This window comes from Anolis carolinensis, unplaced genomic scaffold (genome assembly GCF_035594765.1).
Source record: "Anolis carolinensis isolate JA03-04 unplaced genomic scaffold, rAnoCar3.1.pri scaffold_15, whole genome shotgun sequence".
Lineage (NCBI taxonomy): Eukaryota > Metazoa > Chordata > Lepidosauria > Squamata > Dactyloidae > Anolis > Anolis carolinensis.
Genome location: NW_026943826.1, coordinates 6,336,927 through 6,363,194, shown reverse-complemented (window position 1 = coordinate 6,363,194; position 26,268 = coordinate 6,336,927). Strand labels below are relative to the sequence as shown.

General features: G+C 43.6%; 2 protein-coding genes across 12 annotated transcripts in view; one reads left to right on the top strand and one right to left on the bottom strand.

The window, feature by feature from the left end:
* Nucleotides 1-26,268, bottom strand: part of ankrd65 (ankyrin repeat domain 65) — a 136,228-nt gene that overhangs the window by 64,185 nt on the left and 45,775 nt on the right. The gene's annotated exons all lie outside the window — the stretch shown is intronic.
* h6pd (hexose-6-phosphate dehydrogenase/glucose 1-dehydrogenase) lies at nt 800-26,268 on the top strand. 10 transcript variants are annotated; one of them, XM_008122473.3, is made up of 6 exons: nt 800-1,196; nt 5,877-5,935; nt 7,443-8,073; nt 12,824-12,941; nt 19,809-20,078; nt 21,514-26,268. In XM_008122473.3, the coding sequence occupies exons 3-6, from the start codon at nt 7,444-7,446 to the stop codon at nt 22,872-22,874; spliced, it is 2,379 nt and encodes a 792-aa protein (XP_008120680.2). In that variant the 5' UTR covers nt 800-1,196; nt 5,877-5,935; nt 7,443; the 3' UTR covers nt 22,875-26,268. The 10 variants fall into 10 exon arrangements, with proteins under 10 accessions (XP_008120680.2, XP_008120678.2, XP_062821669.1 ...); XM_008122471.3 differs by having other exon boundaries at nt 7,427-8,073; XM_062965599.1 differs by having other exon boundaries at nt 5,832-5,935.

Here is a 26,268-nt window from a genome sequence, read left to right as displayed (position 1 = left end):
AAATTACAAATAAACTATTATATTATTATTGTTATTATGGATCGATATGTTGTTTATATATATATAGTAGTGTTATAGTTAGATAGAGAGATAGATGTATCATATATATGTGGATAGAGAAATACAGTAGAGTCTCACTTATCTAACACTCGCTTATCCAACGTTCTGGATTATCCAACACATTTTTATAGTCAATGTTTTCAATATATCATGATATTTTGGTGCTAAATTCATAAATACAGTAATGACTACATAGCATTACTGCATATTGAACTACTTTTTCTGTCAAATTTGTTGTATAACATGATGTTTTGTTGCTTAATTTGTAAAATCATAACCTATTTTGATGTTTAATAGGCTTTTTCTTAATCTCTCCTTATTAACCAACATATTCGCTTATCCAACATTCTGCCGGCCCGTTTATGTTGGATGAGTGAGACTCTACTGTATAATCACAATATATTGAAAACATTGACTACAAAAATGGCTTGGATAATCCAGAGGCTTGGATAAGTGAGACTCTACTGTATACACACACACACACACACACACACACAATATATCTTTATAAATTATTGTATATTTTATTGTGTATATATGTTGCGCTCCCCTTTGGAGTGAGAAGGGTGGAATATAAATGTTTTAAATAAATAAATTACAAATAAAGTATGATATTATTATTGTTATTATGGATCGATATGCTGTTATATATTAGTGTTATAATTAGATAGATAGATAGATAGATAGATAGATAGATGTATCATTTATATGTGGATAGAGAAATATTGCAATTATCATATACTGTATATGTATGTATGTGTATATATGTATTTTACTTTTTATAGCCTGCACATTCTCTTCTTTTATACATATTTTCATTCAAAGACTCTGTCTCTCTGCCTGTCAAAGATCCCTGCCTCCACAGTAAACGACACATCCCAGTATAGCTGAGCCATGGCCGTTAAAGCGCTTTCAAAAGGCCTGGGTTCTGCAGTGTGGCTACTTTCTTTTCCTCCCTCCCGCTTCCGAACCGGCGGCGCTCGCGAGACGTGAACCATAAGATTTTCTCCCTCCGCGAGGGGCGGGGCCAGGCTTGGGGCCTTAGACGCGAAAAGAGAGGGGCCCGGGCCCGGTTCACGTCGCCGCCGCCCCGCAAATTCGCAGAGGACTTCTCCAAGGTCTGCAAAGAGGAGGAGGTGAGTGGCAAGGAGGGGAGGGGGAGGCCTTCTAGTCGAGCCCCTTCCTCGTTGCAAAAGGGCCCATTCACACTTGAGTTATAGCGCGATGATTCCAGTATAAGTCCCACATTCCATTCAGTGAGTTTGTGTTTACAGTGCTCATTCAGACGGGTCTGGTCCAGTATGCATCTACATTGTACAATTAGTGCAGTTTGACCCTACTTTACCTGTCATGGCTCAATGCTGGGAGTTGTAGTTTTTCAAGGTTGTGAGTGCCTCGCCAAACTACAACTCCCACGGTTCTATAGTGGGAGTTGTAGTCCAAAACACCTGGAGGGAGGGCCCAAGTTGACCCATGTCTGGGTTATGGGCCCAGGATCCCCATGAAAGTAGGCTGTCAGAGGTGGTGGGCGGGGTCATGCAAATTCCAAATTAATGGAGAGAGAAAGGAACACTGGGATGCCTGTGGTGGAGGGCCCAAGTTGACCCAGGTCTGGGTTATGGGCCCAGGATCCCCATGAAAGTAGGCGGTTAGAGGTAGTGGGCGGGGTCAAGCAAATTCCACACCAATGGAGAGAGAAAGGAACACTGGGGTGCCTGTGGTGGTGGGCCCAAGTTGATCCATGTCTGGGTTATGGGCCCGGGATCCCTATGAAAGTAGGCTGTTAGGAATTCTGGGAGTTGAAGTCCAAAACACCTGGAAGGAGGGCCAAAGTTGACCCATGTCTGGGTTATGGGCCCAGGATCCCCATGAAAGTAGGCTGTTAGAGGTAGTGGGAGTGGTCATGCAAATTCCACACTAATGGAGCGAGAAAGGAACACTGGGATGCCTGTGGTGGAGGGCCCAAGTTGACCCAGGTCTGGGTTATGGGCCCAGGATCCCCATGAAAGTAGGCTGTTAGGAATGGTGGGAGTTGAAGTCCAAAACACCTGGAAGGAGGGCCGAAGTTGACCCATGTCTGGGTTATGGGCCCAGGATCCCCATGAAAGTAGGCTGTTAGAGGTAGTGGGCGGGGTCATGCAAATTCCACACCAATGGAAAGAGAAAGGAACACTGGGATGTCTGTGGTGGGGGGCCGAAGTTGACCCATGTGTGGGTTATGGGCCCAGGATCCCCATGAAAGTAGGCTGTTAGAGGTAGTGGGCGGGGTCATGCAAATTCCACACCAATGGAAAGAGAAAGGAACACTGGGATGTCTGTGGTGGGGGGCCGAAGTTGACCCATGTGTGGGTTATGGGCCCAGGATCCCCATGAAAGTAGGCTGTTAGAGGTAGTGGGCGGGGTCATGCAAATTCCACACCAATGGAGAGAGAAAGGAACACTGGGATGCCTGTGGTGGAGGGCCCAAGTTGACCCATGTGTGGGTTATGGGCCCAGGATCCCCATGGAAGTAGGCTGTTAGAGGTGGTGGGCGTGGTCATGCAAATTCCACACCAATGCAGAGAGAAAGGAACAATGGGATGCCTGTGGTAAAGGGCCGAAGTTGACCCATGTCTGGGTTATGGGCCCAGGATCCCCATGAAAGTAGGCTGTTAGAGGTAGTGGATGGGACCATGCAAATTCCACACTAATGGAGAGAGAAAGGAGCACTGGGATGCCTGTGGTGGAGGGCCCAAGTTGACTCATGTCTGGGTTATGGACCCAGGATCCCCATGGAAGTAGGCTGTTAGAGGTGGTGGGCGGGGACATGCAAATTCCACACCAATGGAGAGAGAAAGGAACACTGGGATGCCTGTGGTGGAGGGCCCAAGTTGACTCATGTCTGGGTTATGGGCCCAGGATCCCCATGAAAGTAGGCTGTTAGAGGTAGTGGGCGGGGTCATGCAAATTCCACACCAATGGAGAGAGAAAGGAACACTGGGATGCCTGTGGTGGAGGGCCCAAGTTGACCCAGGTCTGGGTTATGGGCCCAGGATCCCCATGAAAGTAGGCTGTTAGGAAGTGTGGGAGTTGAAGTCCAAAACACCCCGAGGGCAGAGGTTTGCCCATGCCTGCATTAACCCTATAGTGGAACCACGTTGTTACCGTTGTATCATGTGACGACCCAGGTACATTGTCCATCCATTGGTCTACGTCTCTCTCTTTTGGCCAGAATGAGAGATGCTGACAATCTGGTTTTGCTTTATACAATTAGCTTAAATTGCCACTGATGTTGCCAGAGGCACTTAAGGCCCAAAGAAGGAAGTATTTCTGGATCAAACCGCAGCCACATTACATATAATAGATGTATTATTTTGCTTTTTTCTTATTGATGCGGCCGGACTTCCATATCCATGCCTCCATCACCATTCATGCTGGATAACCAAGTCCTACGAATGGTCAAAATCTAGTTTTTCTCTGCCAAAGAGTGCTAGTGCCTCACCAAATTACACATCCCAGGATTCCGTAGCATTGAGCCATGATGTTTAAAGTGGGATCAAATTGCATTAATTCTACAGTACAGATGCACCCTAAGCAAGGGATACTCGGAGGGGGTTTTACCAGTCGGTTCCTTGAAATAGAGCCTTAAAACACCTGGTGTTTGTTGGCCTATTAATGGCAGCCCTCACACAAGGCCTCTTTTCTGATAAATTCTTATTTCCTTCTTGGCAATTGCCTTTTGCTTCGACTCCTTCCCTGTTTGCTCTAACTGATACGTATTTCGATAACCGGCCTCCCCAACGGCTCTGCCCACTTTCAATGCCTCCGCGTTTATGGGAATGGCTGTTATTTACTGTAGAAGCCTGATAAATATTGCGCAATCCAAGAGCGTTGAGCAACTGGTGTTTCTACCGAATTAGGGTCATGCAGAGATGAAGCGACTCCAGCTCTGCTTCTTTTTTTGTCTTTTCAAGAGACACAGATGCTTGGTCCCTGGCATTGCCCGGGTTATTTAAAAATGACATTTTTTAAAATTTACAAAATGCACAAGGTTGTGGGTGAACTACAACTCTCATCATGCCAAGTTAACCCCCTGAAACTCAAACAGTAGTTAAAAATTTGACATGTTGGGAAAGTTCACTCTCTGGCTGCAGGATGAACTACAGCTCCCACCATGGGGGGGTCAGTCCCCTTCAAATCCCTCCAGTAGGTTCAGTTGGTCACGGGGGTTCTGTGTGCCAAGTTTGGTCCAAATCCGTCATCCGTGTCTCTGGATATAAGTGAACTACAACTTCCAGAAATAAAGGTTAGTTCCCCCCCAAACTCCTCCAAGGCTATGTGGCCGGCATGACTGCATAAAGCGCCATTACCTTCCCACCAAAGCAGTACCTATTGATCTACTCACATTTGCATGTTTTTGAACTGCTAGGTTGGCAGAAGCTGGGGCTAACAGTGAGAACTCATCCCACTTCCCGGATTCGAACCACCAACCTTTTGGTCAGCAAGTTCAGCAGTTTAACACACTGCGCCACCTACTCACATTTGCATGTTTTTGAACTACTGTAGAGTCTCACTTATCCAACACTCGCTTATCCAATGTTCTGGATTATCCAACACATTTTTGTAGTCAATGTTTTCAGTACATCGTGATATTTTGGTGCAAAATTCATAAATACAGTAATTGCTACATAGCATTACTGAGTATTGAACTACTTTTTCTGACAAATTTGTTGTTGAACATGATGTTTTGGTGCTTAATTCGTAAAATCATAACCTAATTTGATGTTTTTATCAACATAATATGATTATGATCCAACATAAACAGGCCAGCAGAACTTTGGATAAGTGAATATGTTGGATAATAAGAAGGGATTCAGGAAAAGCCGATTAAACATCAAATTAGGCCATCATTATACAAATTAAGCACCAAAACATCATGTTATAAAACAATCAGGGCCAGCTAACACCTCTCAACAAAGTATTCCCATCACCAAAGTCTGGCAAATCCTGTTTTCTGAGGGGCACAGACAGTAGAAGCACATAAAATATCGCAAAAAACACCACTCTGAAAACAAGGGAATTCCAGACAGGAAACAATCAGGGCCAGCTAACACCTCCCAACAAAAAATTCACCCAGGGAGGAAACAGCCAGACTTTAAAGCTGCAAGGCCATTACATGCTAATCATTTTCCCTTACTGCAGCATTCATACTTGCCTTCAACAGACAAAAAAAAAATTCAGAAATATTGTATATTCACAACCTTTAGGAAATAATATCCCGATTGCGCAGCATGTTAAAGCGCTGAGCTGCTGAACTTCTGGACCGAAAGGCCAAAGGTTGGAATTGGGGGAGTGGAGAGAGCCCCTACTGTTAGCCCCAGCTTCTGCCAACCCAGAAGTTCGAAAACATGCAAATGAGAGTAGATGAATAGCTACTGCTCCGGCGGGAAGGTAATGGCGCTCCATGCAGCCATGCCGGCCACATGACCTTGGAGGAGTCTACAGACAACGCCAGCTCTTCGGCTTAGAAATGGAGATGAGCACCAACCCCCAGAGTCAGACACGACTGGACTTAATGTCAGGAGAAAACCTTTACCCTTTACCTTAACTACCACCAATTCCTCAATACTTTATTTCCCATACCACCATACTTCGCCACAGCAACGCGTGGCCGGGCACAGCTAGTATGCCATATAAATGTATTCCTGCTGTCAATAAGGAACATGCCAGCTTTTGCCAGGAAATGTTGGAAACCGCTTATCTCAGGAGCGTTTCTGTTTGCTTAACCACAGATCCCATCTCTTTGTGTGTATGTATGTTTGTTCTTTCTTTGGAAGAAGGAGAGCCTGCCCAGCTAAAAAGTATTCTCGCCTTCCGCTTCCTGCGATCGACTGAGGTGAGTCTCTTTAGCGCGAGTCACCAAGGCTCATAATCAGTTGGATTTCTTCCAAAAGGCAGCGCCGTGTTGGCTCCTCGCATTACCTTTGAAGGATGCGGGTGAGAGCAGGCCGGGTTACGAATCGTGTGTTCTTTCGTTTCGTCACTTCATTTTGCCACGTAGGGACCGGTAAGACTCTTTTGGCTCATTTTAGGGATCAAAGTGTTCCAAAATCCATCCGTTTGAAGATTTAGAGCATTTGAATGCAGGACAAAAGTAAAACAAGCTTGAGTTGCAGCCTAGCAAGATGCCTAGATCCTGTTGGGTAGCTTTTTAATGAACACATACATAAGGTATATCTGTTGAAATGCACTATATTCTACTTGCTTCTTTTATATATTGACTAGCCGTGCTAACACATTGCTGTGGCGTTGTCTGGTGGTGTTGGTGAGAAATGGTTGAGGTAGTGGTGGTACTGAATGTCTGTTGTATGGTTGTCTTTATGTTGAGTATGCATTTGGTTGTTTGTGTACTGTGAAAGTGGTGAGGGTAGAGGGGGTCTATGTCCCTGTGTAGTATTGTATAGTATTTATACGTTGTCCATGTGTTGTGAATGCTTGGATTGTGTCCTACTGCATAGTAGAAAAGGTTGGGCTGGATGGCCCTTAGGGGTCTCTCCAAACTCTTGTGCCTGTCCCCTGGGCTGAGTAGGTTGCTAGGAGACCAAGTGGGCGGAACTTAGCCTTGTAACTGGCAGCAATTGGATAAAAACAATTATTCCTTTCCCTCTAATTAGGAATTTATTTTTCTTTCCTTTTTGTTGTATCAACCTAGAGCCGTGGATGATGGGTTGTGTTGTCAAATTTCGAGGTTGGGGGGCCTGTAGTTTTGTTGTTTTGTCCGCTGCCCTGATGCCATCACTCTTTTATATATATAGACTAGCTGTGCCCTGCCACGCGTTGCTGTGGCCAATTGGAATTGCACTGAATAGCCTTTGTGCTTCTAAGCCTGGGCAGTTTCTATATAGGGGCCTCCTTGCTTGGGCTGGTTGAATGAGATGGAGTGGCCTGATGGCTTACAAACCTGAGGGTTATCCATGTAGGGTATATTCTGGTTGGGCTGGTTGAACAGGAGTGAATAGTCTTGCTGCTTGGAAGCCTGGCCGCTTTCTACCTTGTGGAATTGTTGGTTGGCCAGGTTGAATAGCAATGAATAGTCTGAGTGCAGGAAGTATGAATGTTGGAATTGGTTACCTTGATTAGCATTGAATGGCCTTGCAGGTTCGAGGCCTGGCTGTTTCCTGGTTGAGGAAATTCTTTGTTGGGAGGTGTTAGCTGGGTCTGATTGTTCGTATTTCTGGGGCGTTAGTTGTGTTGGTGTAGTCACGGCGCAAACAACTTTACCCTTTTATATATATAGATTGGGATATATACTTCGTATGCACATGTATCCATTGAGGTGCTATGGCTGGTTTTCAAGTTTTTAAGTTCTCTCCTCTCTTTCATTTAGATCTTTCTATTTCCAGTATGTTTAGGAGGATGATCCTTAGCCTCGTTTTCTTCCTGGGCATCGTTCCTTCCATGGCACGGGAATCACGCGGCCACATCTCTGTGGTGCTTTTAGGTGCCACCGGAGACCTAGCCAAGAAGTATTTATGGCAGGGCCTCTTTCAGCTTTACCTGGATGAGGTGAGCAACGGGCACACCTTCACCTTCCACGGGGCAGCCACAGCCGATCTTGAAAAGGGACGGAGGCTCATGTACGGACACCTGAAGAACCTGGCATGCCCTCTGGATGTCCCTCCCGACCGCTGCGCCATGCTCAAGGACCAGTTCCTCCGCCTGACGGAATACCGCCAGCTCAAGACAGAGGAGGACTACGCGTCCCTCAACCGGGAGATCCGAACCGTGCTCGATCAGGAGGACCTGGAGGAAGTGGGGCGCATCTTCTACTTCTCAGTGCCGCCGTTTGCCTATGGGGAGATCGCCCGCCATATCAACAGTAGCTGTCGCCCGCCCACCGGGGCCTGGCTTCGGGTTGTCCTGGAGAAACCTTTTGGGCAGGACCTCCAATCCGCCCAGCAGCTGGCTGAGGAGTTGAAGACCTTCTTCAAAGAGGAGGAGGTGTACAGGGTGGACCACTACCTTGGCAAGCAGGTGAGTGTGCCAAGTTTGGTCCAGTTCCATCTTTCGTGGAGTTCAGAGTGAACTATACATCCCAGTACCTACAACTCCAGGCCAATGTCCAGGCCAATTCCCCTCAAAGCCCACCAGTATTCAAATTGGGGCATATTGGGTATGCATGCCAAGTTTGGTCCAGATCCATCATTGTTTGGGTTCAACTCCTATAAATCCCTCCAAAGACTTCCAGTACTTATTGCTGGTCATGAGGGCTCTGTGTACCAAGTTTTGTCCAGGTCCATCATTGGTGGTGTTCAGAATACTCTTAAATTGCAGGTGAACTATACATCCCAGTAACTACTCCTATACTACAACTCCTATCCTCTTTAGTATGTTCAGTTGCTGATCAATTTCTCTGTTTGCTGTGTGCCTTAGAAAAGAGTAGGAAAGGGTTAAGGAAGAGGCTGTGAGTGGGGTCATGCAAATTCCACCCCAATGGGGAGAGTCAGGAACACTGGGATGTCTGTGGTGGAGGAGAAACAGAAAAATCTAGGATGAAATTTTCCCCAAATGAAAGCCTTTACTATTGTGTTTATACAGTAGAGTCTCACTTATCCAAGCCTCGCTTATCCAAGCCTCTGGATTATCCAAGCCATTTTTATAGTCAATGTTTTCAATATATCGTGATATTTTGGTGCTAAATTCGTAAATACAGTAATTACAACATAACATTACTGCGTATTGAACTACTTTTTCTGTCAAATTTGTTGTATAACATGATGTTTTGGTGCTTAATTTGTAAAATCATAACCTAATTTGATGTTTAATAGGCTTTTCCTTAATCCCTCCTTATTATCCAAGATATTAATTTTATTATTTATTACAATATTTATATCCCACCCTTATCATCCATCAGGGGACTCAGGGCGGCTTACAATAAAACACATATATAAAAATTATACAGTGCAATATAAATCAGTTAAAATTATTATTAACTTACAACAGTATTCATAAAACACATTATAAAATACAGGTAGGCATGTTCAGTTCAAAAAACTGGGTCTGTTGATTGAGTTCCAGCGTACATGATAATAATTAATGCTGCCAATTATTATTCAAAAGCCTGGCACCACAACCAAGTTTTAACATTCCTACGGGAGTATAGGAGGGAGGAAGCCTGCCTGATATTCACTTATCCAAGCTTCTGCCGGTCCATTTAGCTTGGATAAGTGAGACTCTACTGTACATGGCATTGGCAGGGCTCTTGGACATGTTCATGGTGTTCACTATAACCTGCAATGTCATTGGCAGGAGGGCCATTGGTCTCATGAGTTGTGGGAGCTATAGCTGTTTGTGGAGGCAGGCGCTTACATACAAACATATACACCTTTTCACTTTTATTATCATCATCATCATCATTTAATTACTTATTAATTGCCCTCCATCCAAGATGCTCTAGGCGATTTACAAGATAAAAGTGTAAAGGATAAAAATACATACATACAAATATTGATAAAATTAACATAGATTAAAAGCTCTAGTAAAGAGCCAGGTCTTAAGTGCGAGGGTAAAAGGCCCTAACTCACGCATGGCTCTCATATAGAAAGACCCCTGAGGATACTTTCTCAGTTGGCTTGTGGTTATGTGAAACAACCAAATGCTATTAAATGAACTCACATCTAGTCCCAGAGTACCACAGATTGCATTGGAAGACCTAGAAATTCCTACTGGTATCCTCTCAAGGAATGTGCTAGGTCCTCCTACACAATACTATGGTGATTTCCAGGAGATGCATACCATAGAATCACTTGAAGGACCTAGCAAATTTATCTTATCGGGAGCCATATTTTGTGAGTCTCTTGCTTCTCCCATATTTCTGCATATTTTGTAGAGGAAACAAAACAAGGCCTTTCCCCAGACATCTAAAGGTCAGTTATTTTATTAGACACCCCATCCCCATCCCTTGTCCTCCCATGAGCTGATCCATTGCTTGTGTGCAAGCGACAAAAAAAGTGTTGGAAACGCACACTCGCTCACCGGCAGAGCTTTATCCACCTGATCGACCAGCCAAGGTCAGAAGCTCCCATTTCGCTGAGCAAGCAACCTTCCCCTTTCCCCTCCTTCCCTCCACTCTGCCATGCGCTAAAGGTATATTTTTTAATTTGATAAAAACATAGAGCTCCCGACCCCCCTCCCCAGATTTTGGCTCTTCTCTTTTTGGTTTTGAAGCGATCCAGAGAGTTTTGCAAAAGGGAAGCAAAGGTGACCCAAACAGGGCACTGCAATGGTGTAGGGTTGGGGTTTCCGTTCTCTAAATAGCTTGTCTTAATAGACTTTAATTTGATTTTAACTGCTATGGCTCAACGCGATGGGATCCTGGCAGTTGTCATTCTGCAAGGTCTCGCACGATTCCATAGCATTGCACCATGGCATTTAAAGTGATGTCAAACTGTATTCATTATAAAGAGTAGATGCACCTGCACTTTGCGATAACAGAACGAAACTGAGGACAAAGTGAGAAAGTGGAACATTTTGAAGGCATCTGGAGACATTCACTGGGACAACCAGAAGAATCATAGAATCATAGAATAGTAGAGTTGGAAGAGACCACATGGGCCATCTAGTCCAACCCCCTGCTAAGAAGCAGGAAATCGCATTCAAAGCACCCCCGACAGATGGCCATCCAGCCTCTGCTTAAAAGCCTCCAAAGAAGGAGCCTCCACCACGGCCCGGGGGAGAAAAGAATGAAGTATATTTGTGTTGTCAAAGTCTTTCATGGCTGGAATCACTGGGCTGTTGTGAGTTATCTAGGTTGTATGGCCATGTGAAGCATTCTCTCCTGACGTTTCGCCCACATCTATGGCAGGTATCCTCAGGGGTTGTGTTGGAAATTTCGGTATATCTGTGAAAAGTCCATATTGGGAGAAACATCAGGAGATAATGCTTCTGGCACATGGCCATACAGCCCAGAAAACTCACAACAACTCAAAGTATATTTTACTTGGTTGCTGTGAGTTGGGCTCAGGCTGTGGCGCAATGAATCACTCTGACCAGGAGGTCATGAGTTCGAGGCCCGCTCGGAGCCTATGTTTGTCTTGTCTTTGTTCTATGTTAAAAGGCATTGAATGTTTGCCTATATGTGTAATGTGATCCGCCCTGAGTCCCCTTCGGGGTGAGAAGGGCGGAATATAAATGCTGTAAATAATAATAATAATAATAATAATAATAATAATAATAATAATAATAAAATATGGCCATGTTCCAGAAGCATTCTCTCCTAACATTTCACACACATCTATGGGCACCCTCATCTGTGGAATGATGTCCAGGGTGGGAGAAAGAACTCTTGGCTGCTTAAAGCAAGTACGAATGTTGCATTTGGCCACCCTGATTAGCATTGAATAGCCTGGCAGCTTCAAAGCCTGCTTGGGGGAATCCTTTGTTGGGAGGTGTTAGCTGGCCCTGATTGTTTCCTGTATGGCATTCACGTTTTCAGAGTGTTGATCTTTATTTACGGCCCTGATTTTAGAGTTTTTTAAATACTGATAGCCAGATTTTGTTCATTTTCATGGTTTCCTCCTTTCTGTTGAAATTGTTCACATGCTTATGTATTTCAATGGCTTCTTTGTGTAGTCTGACATGGTGGTTGTGAGAGTGGCCCAGCATTTCTGTGTTCTCAAATAATATGTTGTGTTCAAGTTGGTTCATCAAATACTCTGCTATGGTTGACTTCTCTGACTGAATTAGTCTGCAGTGCCTTTCGTGTTCCTTGATTCATGTTTGGGTAATGCTGTGATTGGTGATCCCTCTGTAGACTTGTCCACGGCTGCAGAGTATATAGTAGACTCCTGCATTGGTAAGAGGAATGTAGCATTTGTTGGATACATTGGATTTGTTGGATTTTGCTTGTCGGGCTGCAACCCGTTATACCTCCATTGACATTTGAATATATTTGAATTGTGGGATTTTAAAGCTCCTTACAAGTCGCCCGATAAAAAACAAACACCAAGTATTTATAGCTATTCTAATCTTTACAAGTGTTCCTATGAAACTAATTTCAATAAGAGCTTTAAATATATTGCCTAGTTACACGTATTGAAACATGGCATTTCCCCTTCTTTAATCAAGTATTTCACTTGGATTGCTTTGTGCTTTTGGGTGAAAGCAAACCGTTTAGAGCTGTTTACGCAATGGATAAAAAATTAACACACTGGTCCTTGTGGTTTCTCTGAAAGGCAGTAAAACTGGTATTTTATTTGGTTTTTAACTGGCAGAGATGGGAGGAACAGAAAGGCTAATGACCAGAGAATTGTACTGGAGGACCTAGACATTCCTAGAGATTGGGTTGGGTTTTCCAGGCTAATCAAGGTGGCCGGTTGCAACATCCACACTTGCCTCCAACAGACAAGAATTATTTTTCCCACCCTGGACGTTATTCCACAGATTTATAAGCCCCACTAGTTTCTAACAGACCTCACAACCTCTCACAATGCCTGCCATAGATGTGGGCGAAATGTCAGGAGAGAATGCTTCTGGAACATGGCCATACAGCCTAGAAAACTCAAAGCAACCCAGTGATTCTGGCCATGAAAGCTTTCAACAACACATTCATACAGATAAAAATTTAAATCAAATCCGTGAATAATCAAATCTGTGAATATCAAGCCCATAAAAGTGGAGAGTTGACTGCAATTTCCTCATCAGAAGCATAAAGTGCTGATCTTGAAATATGTGAGTTGTGATTAATTTTGCTGTCTGCTCCTTTCTTCTGTTTCTCCTCAAAAAGACCGTGGCCCATATCTTACCATTCCGAGACCAGAACCGAAAACATTTGGACCCAATCTGGAACAGGCACCACGTGGAAAGAGTGGAGATCGTCTTGAAGGAAACCGTGGATGTGAAAAGTATGTGGGGGGGTCTTTATTTAAATGCTGGTGGAGAAGGAAGAGGAATAGGTTGGCAAACCAGGAGACTGCATCTTCATTGTAGAATGAATGTAGTTTAGCACCACTTTAACTGCCATGGCTCAATGCTGTGGGGTTGTGGGAGTTGTAGTTTCACAAGCTTGTCTTTGCCAGAGTGCTGGTGCCTCACCAAACTGCAACTCCTAGGATTCCAAAGCATTGAGACATGACAGTTAAATATGTTTCGCATATTTACCATTTGACTGTGGTTTATAATTCAGGAATTGTGTGTATTTAATCAGTATACTAGGTTGTGTTTCTGTATAGCTGCTTTTCCCATTTTCCATCTAACGCAGGGGTCCCCAAACTAAGGCCCGGGGGCTGGATGCAGCCCTCCAAGGTCATTTACCTGGGCCCCGCCCTCATTTATAATATAATATTTTTATATCAGTTTTAATAATATAATATATTGTATATACATATGATATTGATAATAATATTATTTTATACAATATAATACTAATAAAAATACCATATAATAATATTAATTGTATATTACATATAATATTACAGTATAGTGGTATAGTTCAATATAGTAATATATAATGCTAATATTGTGCTATGCTAATAATATAATATATTGTATGTACATACAGCTGCTCTGAGTCCCCTTTGGGGTGAGACGGGCAGGATATACATGTAGTAAATAAATGCAGTAAATGGATAAATAAATAATTTTAGACTTAGGCTCGCCCAGAGTCTGAAATGACTTGAAGACACACAACAACAACAACAATCCTAATTAACCTAACTATTTCATTGGCCAGCAGCAGGCCCACACTTCCTATTGAAATCCTGATAGGTTTATGTTGGTTAAAATTATTTTCATTTTTAAATATTGTATTGGTCTTTCATTGTTATTGTTGTTGTTTTGCACTACAAATAAGATATGTGCACTGTGCATAGGAATTTGTTCGTTTTTTTTTTCAAATGATAATTTGGCCCCTCAACAGTCAAGGATTGTGGACCGGCCCTCTGCTTTAAAAGTTTGAGGACCCCTGATCTAATGGGATAAACTGTTCCCAATAGTAGTCAGCCACATATTCCTCTGGGAAAGCCGTGGGCAGGACGCAGAAAGGCTCGCCTCCTTCCAACAGTCTGTCCTTGGCACTTGATGTTTAAAATTGAATTGCTCTCTTGGACCCTTGCCTTTGGCAGGTCTCCCCTCTTCCAATTCAACTTTTAAGAAAAGATGTTGACGCTACTAGGTGTTACTGGGAGACTTCTCGTGTACCTTGAACACAATACACAAGTGTACCACTCTCACAACCACCATGAGAAGCTATTGACATCCACAAGCATGTGGACAATCTCAACAGAAAGGAGGAAACCATGAAAATGAACTGGCTACCAGTATTTTTAAAAGGAACTCTCAAATCTGGACAGTAAATAAAGAGTAACACTCAGAAAACAGGAATTCTAGACAGGAAACAATGAGGGCCAGCTAATGCCTCCCAACAAAAGAGTACCCCAGGCAGGAAGCAGCCAGATTTTGAAGCTGCAAGGCCATTCAATGCTAATCAAGGTGGCCAATTGCAACAATCACACAAGAGTTCTTTCTCCCACCATGGACATCATTCCACAGATCTATAAACCCCACTTGCCTGGTTTCCAACAGACCTCACAACCTTTGAGGATGCCTGCCATAGATGTGGGCGAAACGTCAGGAGAGAATGCTTCTGAAAAATGGCCATATGGCCCAGAAAACTCACAGCAACCCAGTGATTCTGGCCATGAAAGCCTTCGACAATACATTCAAGTCGTTTTTGAGGGATGGCAGCCTTATTACTGGATCTCCACTTTATTTTGAAAATCCACTGAGTGGCCTTGGGCAAGTCACACTTTCTCAGCCCTAGAGGAAGGCAATGGCATACCCACTCTGAAGAAATTTGGACAAAAAGGATTTTTTTCTAATTCTCCCCCCCCCCCCCCCCCCCACCACATACACACTTTTTTGTCTTTATTTTACAATCTTATTTAAGTTTGTTGAGCTGCTGAACTTGCTGACTGAAAGGTTGGCAGTTCAAATCTGGGGAGCGAGGTGAGCTTTCCACTGTTAGCCCCAGTTTCAGCCAACCTAGCAGTTCGAAAACATGCAAATGTGAGTAGATCCGGCAGGAAGATAATGTCCCTCCATGCAGTCATGCCACTGGCCACATGACCTTGGAAGTGTCTACGGACAACACCGGCTCTTCAGCTTAGAAATGGAGATGAGCACCAACCCCCAGAGTCGGACACAACTAGACTTAATGCCAGGGGAAAACATTTACCTATCTTCTTCATTCATTGTTTGACTTGTTACTTGCTGTTTTGGCAATGTTTGCCACTACAGTAGAGTCTCACTTATCCAAGCTAAGCGGGCCGGCAGAAGCTTGGATAAGCGAATATGTTGGATAATAAGGAGGGATTAAGGAAAAGCCTATTACACATCAAATTAAGTTATGATTTTACAAATTAAGCACTGTAATATAATGTTTAACAACAAATTTGACAGAAAAAGTAGTTCAATACGCAGTAATGCTATGTAGTAATTACTGTATTTACGAATTGAGCACCAAAATATCACGATGTATTGAAAACATTGACTACAAAAATGCGTTGGATAATCCAGAACGTTGGATAAGTGAGACTCTACTGTATGTTATATTCACTGGAAGCCGCCCTGAGGCCTTCCGGGGAAATAAGAGTTTTATTATTATTATTATTTTCTAAGCCAGGCAGATCAATGTTTTCTCTAAGCCAGGCAGATGTTTTTTACTGGGATAATTGTTTTATTGCTTTGTTACTGTTATTTGTTTGTTTTATCGGGCCAGGACCCATGTAAGCTGCCCCGAGTCCCTTCGGGGAGATGGGGCGGGGTATAAAAATAAAGTTATTATTATTATTATTATTATTATTATTATTATTATTATTATTATTATTATTATTATTATTATCAATGATGCAGTTCGGTATAAAGCATTTTCCTATGTTCCAGCACACTGCCGGTTTCATGGGATGAACCAGTCTTTTGTCTTTATGGGGGTAACAAGGGGACAAGGAAAGATTTCCGACTCTCACGTATCATGGAAAATGTCTTTTGGTTCTTATTATCCCTGGCCTCCATCCCATCCAGACAAGCTGGGTGCTCACTATACCGCGAACTCAAGGGCACCGCTGTTCTCCTCAATGCGCCTGCAGTCTTTGCTGCATTTCGTCTGCAGCGCCGGCTGCACCTGCATCCGCATCAGTCCTGGGATGCCTCTCTCCGCTGGTTGTGCCAACAAGCCATTGCGTTATTAAAAGCCTTGAGTGATTAAAAAAAGAAAATAATTTATGGCCCTAATTTGCTTGGCCAGGCCGAAGTTTCCTTTCCCTTCTCCTGGGGAGAAAAGGTGACAGATGGGATAAGAGAATGCCCCATCCTGCCTTCTCCTTCCTTCTCCGGCGATAGGTATTCATTGGCTTTCCCCAAACCGTGATCGCTAGTCTTTTTGCCAAATAATATACAGCATTGATTACCTTAATGTGCTGGCCATGAATTTCGGCAGGGACGTGGATTTCCTTGTTCCAAAGTTTTTTTTACGAGCTGAGAAGGGTAGAGAGCCGGTTGTTCTCTTGATAGGGAAATTTGAGGTCCCCAGAGATGAATTGCCTTTCTTCTTTTCCCTCCTTGGTTTCCCTTCATGGTTTCCCCCCCAATTTTTGATCACCCAGTGATTGCAAGCCAGGAAAAAAAGAGGCATGAAGAAACTTAGGTAGCAGGAATTCACCTTTCTCGTCCCTGTTCAAGGGCACTGCAGCATTCGATTGGCGGAGAGACCTTTCTTGCTAGAGGCCAGTGCTGAAATTCTTACATTTTGTTAAACTTTGTTTCTTCAGTTTGTTTCCCAACTCTACTCTTCCTGTTAAGTTTGTATTTTCTGGAGGGTGACTTGAGGAACCCTAAACGCATCCCACGGTTAATAATAATAATAATAATAATAATAATAATAATAATAATAATAATAATAATAGCAAAGGTCGTGGAAAATGAACACGCAAAAATACTGTGGGACTTCCAAATCCAGACTGACAAAGTTCTGGAACACAACACACCAGACATCACAGTTGTGGAAAAGAAAAAGGTTTAGATCATTGATGTTGCCATCCCAGGTGACAGTCGCATTGACGAAAAACAACAGGAAAAACTCAGCCGCTATCAGGACCTCAAGATTGAACTTCAAAGACTCTGGCAGAAACCAGTGCAGGTGGTCCCGGTGGTGATGGGCACACTGGGTGCCGTGCCAAAAGATCTCAGCCGGCATTTGGAAACAATAGACATTGACAAAATTACGATCTGCCAGCTGCAAAAGGCCACCCTGCTGGGATCTGCACGCATCATCCGAAAATACATCACACAGTCCTAGACACTTGGGAAGTGTTCGACTTGTGGTTTTGTGAAACGAAATCCAGCATATCTATCTTGTTTGCTGTGTCATACAACGTCGTTGTGTCAATAATAATAATAATAACTTTATTTTTATACCCCGCCCCATCTCCCCGAAGGGACTCGGGGCGGCTTACATGGGGCCTAGCCCGATAAAACAATCAAATATCAATGATACAACAATAAAACAATTATACCAATAAAACCTCAATTATCAGTAAAACAATCGATAAAATCGACATGAAGCATACAATATTAAAACAGGAGACTAATTCATAAAACTAGTGCAGAATGTGCCGGAATGGGGAAGATATTTCACGGTTGAAATGGACAATAAAGTGCAAAATAACATTGGCTGTTCAAAGAAATAATTCCCGCCTGGATTCGAGAGGTTGTGGCTAAGGCATGACATAACGTAGTCTGCATTGTTATATTTTGTTGTTGTGTGATTTCGTTAATTCAGTAAATATCTTTACAAGGAAGGCCTTGCAAAGAAGAGGGCAGAACACAAGAAATAGAAATTCTGGGTCACTCTAACAACCACCATGTCAGACTAAACAAAAAAACCATTGAAATTATTTATTTATTTACAGTATTTATATTCCGCCCTTCTCACCCCGAAGGGAACTCAGGGCGGATCACATTACACATAAAAGCCAAACATTCAATACCTTTAACATAGAATAAAGACAAGACAAACATAGGCTCCAAGCTGGCCTCAAACTCATGACCTCTTGGTCAGAGTGATTTGTTGCAGCTGGCTGGCTGCTCACCAGCCTGTGCCACAGCCCAGGCCACAGCCTTAAAATCCACAAGCAAGGAGGAAACTATGAAAATGAACACAATCTGGCTACCAGTATTTAAAACTGTAGAATCAGAACAGTAAATAAAAAACAACACTCAGAAAACAGGCGAATTCCAGGCCTGAAAAAATTAGGGCCAGCTAACACCTACTAACAAAGCATTCTCCCGGGAAGGAAGCAGACAGACTTTGAAGCTGGAAGGCCATTCAGTGCTAATCAAGGTGGCCAAGTGCAAGATTCACCCTTGCCTCAAACAGACAAGAATTCTTTCTCCCGCACTGGACATTATTCCACAGATATATAAACTCCACTTGCCTAGTTTCCAACACACCTCACAACCTAATAATATTGCAATATAGTTGTATAATATAATGTATTGTATGTATATATACTTGTAAACCGCCCTGAGTCCCCTTCAGGGTGAGAAGGGCGGTATATAAATGTCGCAAGCAAATAAATAAATAAATAAATAAATAAAACCTCTGAGGATGCCTGCCATAGATGTGGGTGAAACATCAGAAGAGAATGCTTCTGGAACATGGCCATACAGCCCGGTAAACTCACAGCAACCCAGAACTACATCTCTTTGGTTTCTATTTTTCCTTCAAATTATCCTATTATTATTTTCACATTTTCAATTAAAATCCACATTACAATAGAGGTGAGCAACTGCTGTATATCTAAGGATGCATTTACATTGTTGAATGAATAATGGTTGGCATCACTTTAACTGCCATGGTTCAGTACTATACAAACATGGGATGTATAGTTCAATGAGGCATGTGAACTCTTTGGCCGAGAAGGCTAAAGTCCTGGAAAAGTAAGACTCCTGCGATCCCATGGCATTAAGCCATGGCAGTTAACAGTGGTTTCTAACTGGATTAATTCTACATTGGAGATCAGTAGTTCTCAACCTGTGGTCAATGGACCACCAGTGGTCCCCAAGAACTAAAATATGGTCCGCGGCCTCACCATTACTACACTGTTGCAACGAAAGCAACAAGTCTCTCAAACCCCTCTTATAGTGCCAAGGCAACAGGGATGTTGGGAGGGGAGAGTCTGACTACCCATGAAAGGTGTGAAAACAAGCCTCCTGACTGTTGCTTCTCCTCCTCCTCCCTCCCCCTGAGCGGAGCCGTTCCATGTGGCGCCTGGAAGTGGGGGCACCTTGCTTGATGTCTTCAATTTTAGGCCTGTTCCTGGGATTATTTGAGGTGCTGATTCCAAAAATTGCATTGGATAGACCACATCAGCTCTAGATTATTAAATATGGTTTTCATTGGGCAAGTAGATGGCGACTACTAGATGGCATATGTTCTGTATCAGAAACTACAGCTGATGTGGGCTATCCAATGCAATTTTCTGAATCAACATCCCAAATAACCAAATTGAATCTAAAGTTGACCAAAAACTGATTCGTAACCCTTTTGGTACTACTGTTGGAGAGTGGTCCCTGGTCAAAAAAAAGATTGGGAACTACCATTGTAGATGCACCCCAAGCCCTATTATTTCAATGCTTAAACTACTTCATCATACTGTCTCACTATATCACTGCTTGATTCTTCTCTCCTCCTTTCCCCAAAATCTGGCACACAGACCGCACCAGCTTCTATGAAGAATATGGTGTGATTCGTGACGTTCTCCAGAACCACCTGACCGAGGTCTTGATGCTTCTCACGATGGAGTTGCCAGCAAATGTGAGCAATTCCGAGGACGTCCTCCGGCACAAGCTTCAGACTTTTGCATCCTTGCAAGGCCTGGAGAGGAGCAGCATTGTACTCGGTCAATATGAAGCATACAATAGCCATGTAAGGGAGGAGCTTCAAAAGGGGCAGGACTATTTCAGCAGGACACCCACCTTTGCAGGTAATGCACCTTCTTGCTATTCCCTTCTTTAATTCTCCGCATTCCTACTTAGCTGCTTTTTAAAACATCCCAGTTTCTCTCAAAGGGAAAACTAGAGGAGAAGAGGGATAAGATTGCGACCTTTCCAGGCATATTGTAGCGGTTATTTTTTGTTTGCAAATTTAGTTACAGTATTTATTTATTTATTTATTTATTTATAGTATTTATATTCCACCCTTCTCAGGGCAAATCACAGAACACATATACAGCAAACATTCAATACTGATTATAACAATGACAAGCCAGACAACAGATAGAGGTATATATAGGCTTTCCCATCTTTCGGCATCTTTGGATGCTGTGCTATCGCTCCATCTCTGCCAAAGAGCTTTCTTTGTTTGTAAACTTCCTCCTTTTTTCTAATCAAAACACCGAGCCTAAATACCTCCCTGCTTTAATGTGGTCCCTATTTATCTACTCACATTTGTTTTCGAACTGCTAGGTAGGCAGAAGCTGGGCTAAAGTTCAGGAGCTCACCCTGACCCGGGTTTCGAATTCTCAACCTTCCGGTTGGCAAGATTGATTGCAGCTTGGTGATTAATCTGCTGTGCTAAAACCCAGACAAACTGCAGAATCGAAAGCAGTTCACAGCCTAAATTGTATGTGTCTATTAGTTTCCATGAGTCCAAAAGTCAGGGCTGGGAGTCCATTTCGACAAGCAGCTATTACATTTTTAAAAATTAGTACAGGTTGAATCTCCCTTATCCGAAATGCTTGGGACCAGACATGTTTTGGATTTTGGGATGCCCGCATTTGTAAATATATAATGATATATTTTGGAGATGGGACACAAGACTAGACCTAAAATTCGTTGATGTTTCATATATTTATTTATTTACAGTGTTTATATTCCGCCCTTCTCACCCCGAAGGGGACTTAGGGCGGATCACATTATATACATATAAGGCAAACATTCAATGCCCATATACACATAGAACTGAGACAGAGACAGACGCAGAGGCAATTTATCCTTCTCCTGAGGGGATGTTCGATTTTGGCCACAGGGGGGAGCAGCTGCTTCATCAACCACTGCAACGGCACTTCCTCATTCCAACGTCGTAAATTAGTTAAATTTGCCTCCCCACTTTATAAGCGGTATCTTATTTCATACTTGATAGATGCAACTATCTTTCGGGTTGCTAGGTCAGCAACGAGCAGGGACTATTTTTTATTTTATTTTTTTAATTGACGGGTGCTCACCCCACCACGGGCTGGCCTCGAACTCATGACCTCATGGTCAGAGTGATTTATTGCAGCAGGCTGCTCACCAGCCTGCGCCACAGCCCGGCCCCTATACACAAACTTTGTTTCATGTACCAAATTCTTAAAACTATTGCATCCAATGACCTTTTGATTATGTGTATAAATGGTATATGGGTATTATGATTATTTTCAGGTGTGCTGGTTCACCTGGACAACCTCCGCTGGGAAGGTGTACCTTTCATCCTCACCTCCGGCAAAGTCTTAGACGAACGGGTTGGCTACGTCCGAGTCCTGTTCAAAAACCGTGCCTATTGCACCCAACACGAAACTACCTGGGATGCCAAAGAAAGTCAGTGCAAACCGAAGCAGCTCATCTTCTACATTGGACACGGAGAATTGAATTCCCCTGCCATTCTTGTGAGTCGCAACCTTTTCAAACCCACGATGCCACAAGGAACTTGGAAGGAACTCCTCAATCGCCCACAGCTTCGTCTTTTTGGACACTCCATATCCGATTACTACGCCTACGTTCCTGTAGCGGACTTAGACGCCTATGCAGTCCTGATCTCTCATATTTATCATGGGAAGAAGGACTCCTTTGTTACAACTGAGAATCTGCTGGCCGCTTGGGGGTTCTGGAATCGGTTGCTGACCAACTGGGTGAACAAAGTCCCCCGTGTGTATCCCGGTGGCCAGGAAAACGGGCACCTCTTGGATTTCGAGATCATCGGCGGAGAAGTGTCCTTTGTGATGAAGGAGACCCTCGAGTTGATGGATGCCAAGAATGGGCAAACGCCAGACCAATACAAGACCCTCCAGTCCCGATTTCGGCAGAACCGGCTGATCACAGCCTGGTCGGAAGAACTCATTGCCCACTTGGCAGCGGATATTGAAAAGGTGGCCATCAGCACTGTCAGCCGGTCCGGTTCATTCCACGTGGCCCTCTCAGGGGGATCTAGTCCTCTTGCTCTCTTCAAACAATTGGTGTTACATCATTATGGATTCCCCTGGCGCCACACTCACCTCTGGCTGGTGGACGAGCGTTGCGTCCCGCTCGATGACCCGGAATCCAATTTTGGCCATTTATACGAGCATCTCATCCGCCATGTCCGGGTGCCCTATTTCAACGTCCATCCAATGCCAGTGCACCTCAACCGGAGGCTCTGTGTTGAGGAGGATAAAGGTCCGGAGTTGTATGCCAACGAGATCGGCGCCCTGGTTGCCAATGCCAGCTTCGACTTGGTGCTCCTGGGATTGGGAGCTGATGGACACACGGCTTCCCTTTTCCCACATTCTTCGGTTGGCTTGGAAGGAAACCAGGAGGTGATCTTCACCGAGAGTCCTGTAAAGCCCCACCAGCGCATGACCTTCGCCCTGCCGTTCATCAACAAGGCCAGACGGGTGTGGGTGCTGGTCATGGGCAAAGGCAAGCACGACATTGTGACGGTGGTCAGCAGGGCTGGGAACGAGCCCAAGAAGTGGCCCATTTCTGGGGTGAACCCCACCTCTGGGCAGATAGCCTGGTACGTGGACTATGAAGCTTTGCTTGGATGATTGTGTGACTTCCACCTCTTCCTTGTCCGTCCAGAATCTCTGTCTGACCAAGAGTGCATCTACACTGTAGAATTAATGCCATTTGACGCCACTTTAGCTGCTATGGAATTGTGGGAGTTTTAACCTTGTTGGTGACCACCAAACTACAACTCCATTGAGTCTTGGTAGATACAATGGTGTCAACCTGTGTTAATTCTACAGAATAGACGCACTGAGATATATATATTTTCCCAGCCAGGTGGTTTGAAGATTTATTTCAGGAGTGGCATTCACTCATCCCGTTGTATGTTGGCTGTACTGCAAACCCAGCATTCCTCACCATTAGCAATACCAGTAAGGGCTGATGGGAGTTACGGGTCCCTTGATTCCTGTCTCTGCTATACCAGCTGTTAACTGACAGAAATGTTTGCTGTTCCTGATTTTTCTTAACGTAAAGGTACATCAAAGCAACGAAGAAATGTACTGTGAATTTTCCGGGCTGTATGACCATGTTCCAGAAGCATTTTCTCCTGACGTTTCACCCACATCTATGTAGATGTGGATGAAACGTCAGGAGAGAATGCTTCTGGAGCATGGCATACAGCCCGGAAAACTCATGGCCATGAAAGCCTTTGACAACACAAAGAAATGTACAAATGGGAGAGCTGAAGGTTGTAGCCCCTTGTTATTTTTTTCTAACAGGTATACTGCTTTTGGATATGGAGGTTCCATTTAGCAATCAAGCAGGTCTTTAATTAACCTATGCTTCCCACTAATCCAATGGAGAACTTGTGGCCTTTCACCTGTTGTTAGACTGCCATTCCCATCATCCACCATCACCAGAATAGCTGGATGTTGCAGTATGGAAAAATTTAGAGGGCTGCATTTTGTCTATCCAGATTCTAATCAAAGACACATCAAAACAATAACCTCCTTTTCAAATCACTTCACCATTGCGTGCCTCAGTTTCCCCTCTGTTTACAGACAGGAAACAAGATTATAAAACAACCTACCTCATGGGAAATCCCTACATCTGGGGTCTGAAGTCTTGAATTATGATTCCCATGATCCCCTACCATCAGTTGTGTTGACTGGGCAGTAAAACCCAGAACACCTGAGAAGTCAAGGATTCACACATATCTGATTTGACTTTTTAAAAATAGATCTTTGGAGAAATGTTTTCCAAATCTGTAGATTAATCTCATGCTAACTGCGAATGTGTATCATTCAGGGATACTAGACCTGGCAGATGTTCTTAGGGCCCTTCCACACAGCCATATAACCTAGAATATCAAGATAGGACATCTCACAATTTCTGCTTTGATCTGGGTTACCTGAGTCCACACTGCCATATATTCCAGTTCAAAGCAGATAATGTGGCATTTTATTCAGCTGTATGGAAGGGGCTTTAGCCTCCAAGTCTCATCAGTCGTAGCCAGTGGTCAGGGATCATGGAAGCTGCATCCCAAAAACATTGAAGGGACCACAGGTCACCTATGTTGTGCTTGAATCTGTTACAGACACATACATACATTCTGCACTGAGAAATAAATCAGCAAATAGCCATACGTTTTAGAAAAGTTCCTTTCTGGGCCACAGTTCCCAGTGTCTCCTAGCCAGCAAGACCATTAGCTTTGGGTTGCTGTGAGTTTTCTGGGCTGTATGGCCATGTTCCAGAAGCATTCTCTCCTGACGTTCCACCCATATCTATGGCAGCCATCCTCAGAGGTTGTGAAATTTGTTGGAAACTAGGCAATTGTTTATATATTTTTTGGAATGATGTCCAGGGCGGGAGAAAGAACTCTTGTCTGTTGGAAGCAAGAGTGAATGTTGCCATTGGCCGCCTTGATTAGCACTGAATGCCCTTGCAGCTTCAAAGCCTGGCTGCTTCCTGCCTGGGAAAACCTTTGTTGGGAGGTTTTAGCTGGCCCTGATTGTTTCCTGTCTGAAATTCCCGTTTTCTGAGTTCTTATAATCATAGAGTCATAGAATCATAGAATAGTAGAGTTGGAAGAGACCTCATGGGCCATCTAGTCCAACCCCCTGCCAAGAAGCAGGAAATCGCATTCAAAGCACCCCCGACAGATGGCCATCCAGCCTCTGTTTAAAAGCTTCCAAAGAAGGAGCCTCCACCACAGTCTGGGGGAGAGAGAGTGAAGTGATGTTCTTGGCAGGAAGCAGCCAAGCTTTGAAGCTGCAAGGCTATTCAGTGCTAATTAAAGTGGCCGATGGCAACATTCACACTTGCCTCAAACAGACAAAGAGTTTTTTCTCCCACCCTGGACATCATTCCACAGATATATTAACCCCACTTGCCTAGCTTCCAACAGACCTCGCAACCTCTGAGGATGCCTGCCATAGATGTGGGCAAAACATCAGGAGCGAGTGCTTCTGGAACATAGCCATACAGCCTGGAAAACTCACAGCAAACCAGCGATTCCGGCCATGAAAGCCTTAGAGAACACACCTATCTTGTGTTTGCATCTGTTACAAGCACATACATACATCTGCACTGGGAAATAAATCAGCAAATAGCTATACATTTTACAAAAGTTCCTTTCTGGCCCACAGTTGCCATCATTTCCTAGCCAGCAAGACCACTAGCTTTCTTTATTCCAATGTACACGATGCAAATTGAGACAGGTTATTCCCTTATTTTGCACAAGCCTGTCATGAAATTCACTGGGTAACCTTAGGCAAGTCACACGCTCTCAGCCCAGAGGAAAGCAAACATCTCTCTTGAACAAATGTTACCACAAAATTCCTGTACTAGGTTGGAAACTGCACAACACAACAAAGCGAAAGAAACTGCGATGCAAGATTCTGCCACTAGAGGGTACTATTGCACAGAATTTGGCCAGCTTTGGTACCCTGTTTTATGTTTTATTTACAGAATGCTGCTTTTGGTACATATCTGTCAAAATATGCCCTCTATGACTTTTCTAGATCCTCCAGGTATTTCCATAGTATGCTGAGTTACTATAGATTTGCACTGACAAATTCTTGGAGAGGAGACCTTTCGTGGAATTTTTCTAGGTCCTCCAGAACAACTTGTGATCCACATTTTCTTGTTTCCAATATAATAGGAGGGGCACTTTCAATTCCCCCCTTTTTAACATAATTCTTACAGAAATCACTGCCAGAATCCAAAACATGTGCCTTAGATCAATATTGCAGCTGCTCCCCTTATTTTCCTTCGGCTGGTGTTCCAACTTCTACTACTGGTGTTTTAAAAGAAAAGGGAAAACCTAGGTTGTTGCATTGATTCAGGTTGGATTGGGTTGATGTGTGTTTGGATAGCATCTTGTTTCCTTTTTAGTGAACACACTGGAAATAAATGGTTATTAATATTTTTTATAAATGTACATTTTTTTAAAAAAATAAAAGATTTTTCACATTTGCATTCTAAGATAAA

Excerpts from the sequence above, each read along its gene's own strand:
- h6pd (XM_008122470.3), top strand. The coding sequence starts at position 6,031 with ATGCGGGTGAGAGCAGGCCGGGTTACGAATCGTGTGTTCTTTCGTTTC. Across the intron at positions 6,107-7,426 it reads ATTTTGCCACGTAGGGACCG|ATCTTTCTATTTCCAGTATG; the intron begins GTAAGACTCTTT and ends TCTTTCATTTAG. Across the intron at positions 8,074-12,823 it reads ACCACTACCTTGGCAAGCAG|ACCGTGGCCCATATCTTACC; the intron begins GTGAGTGTGCCA and ends CTCCTCAAAAAG.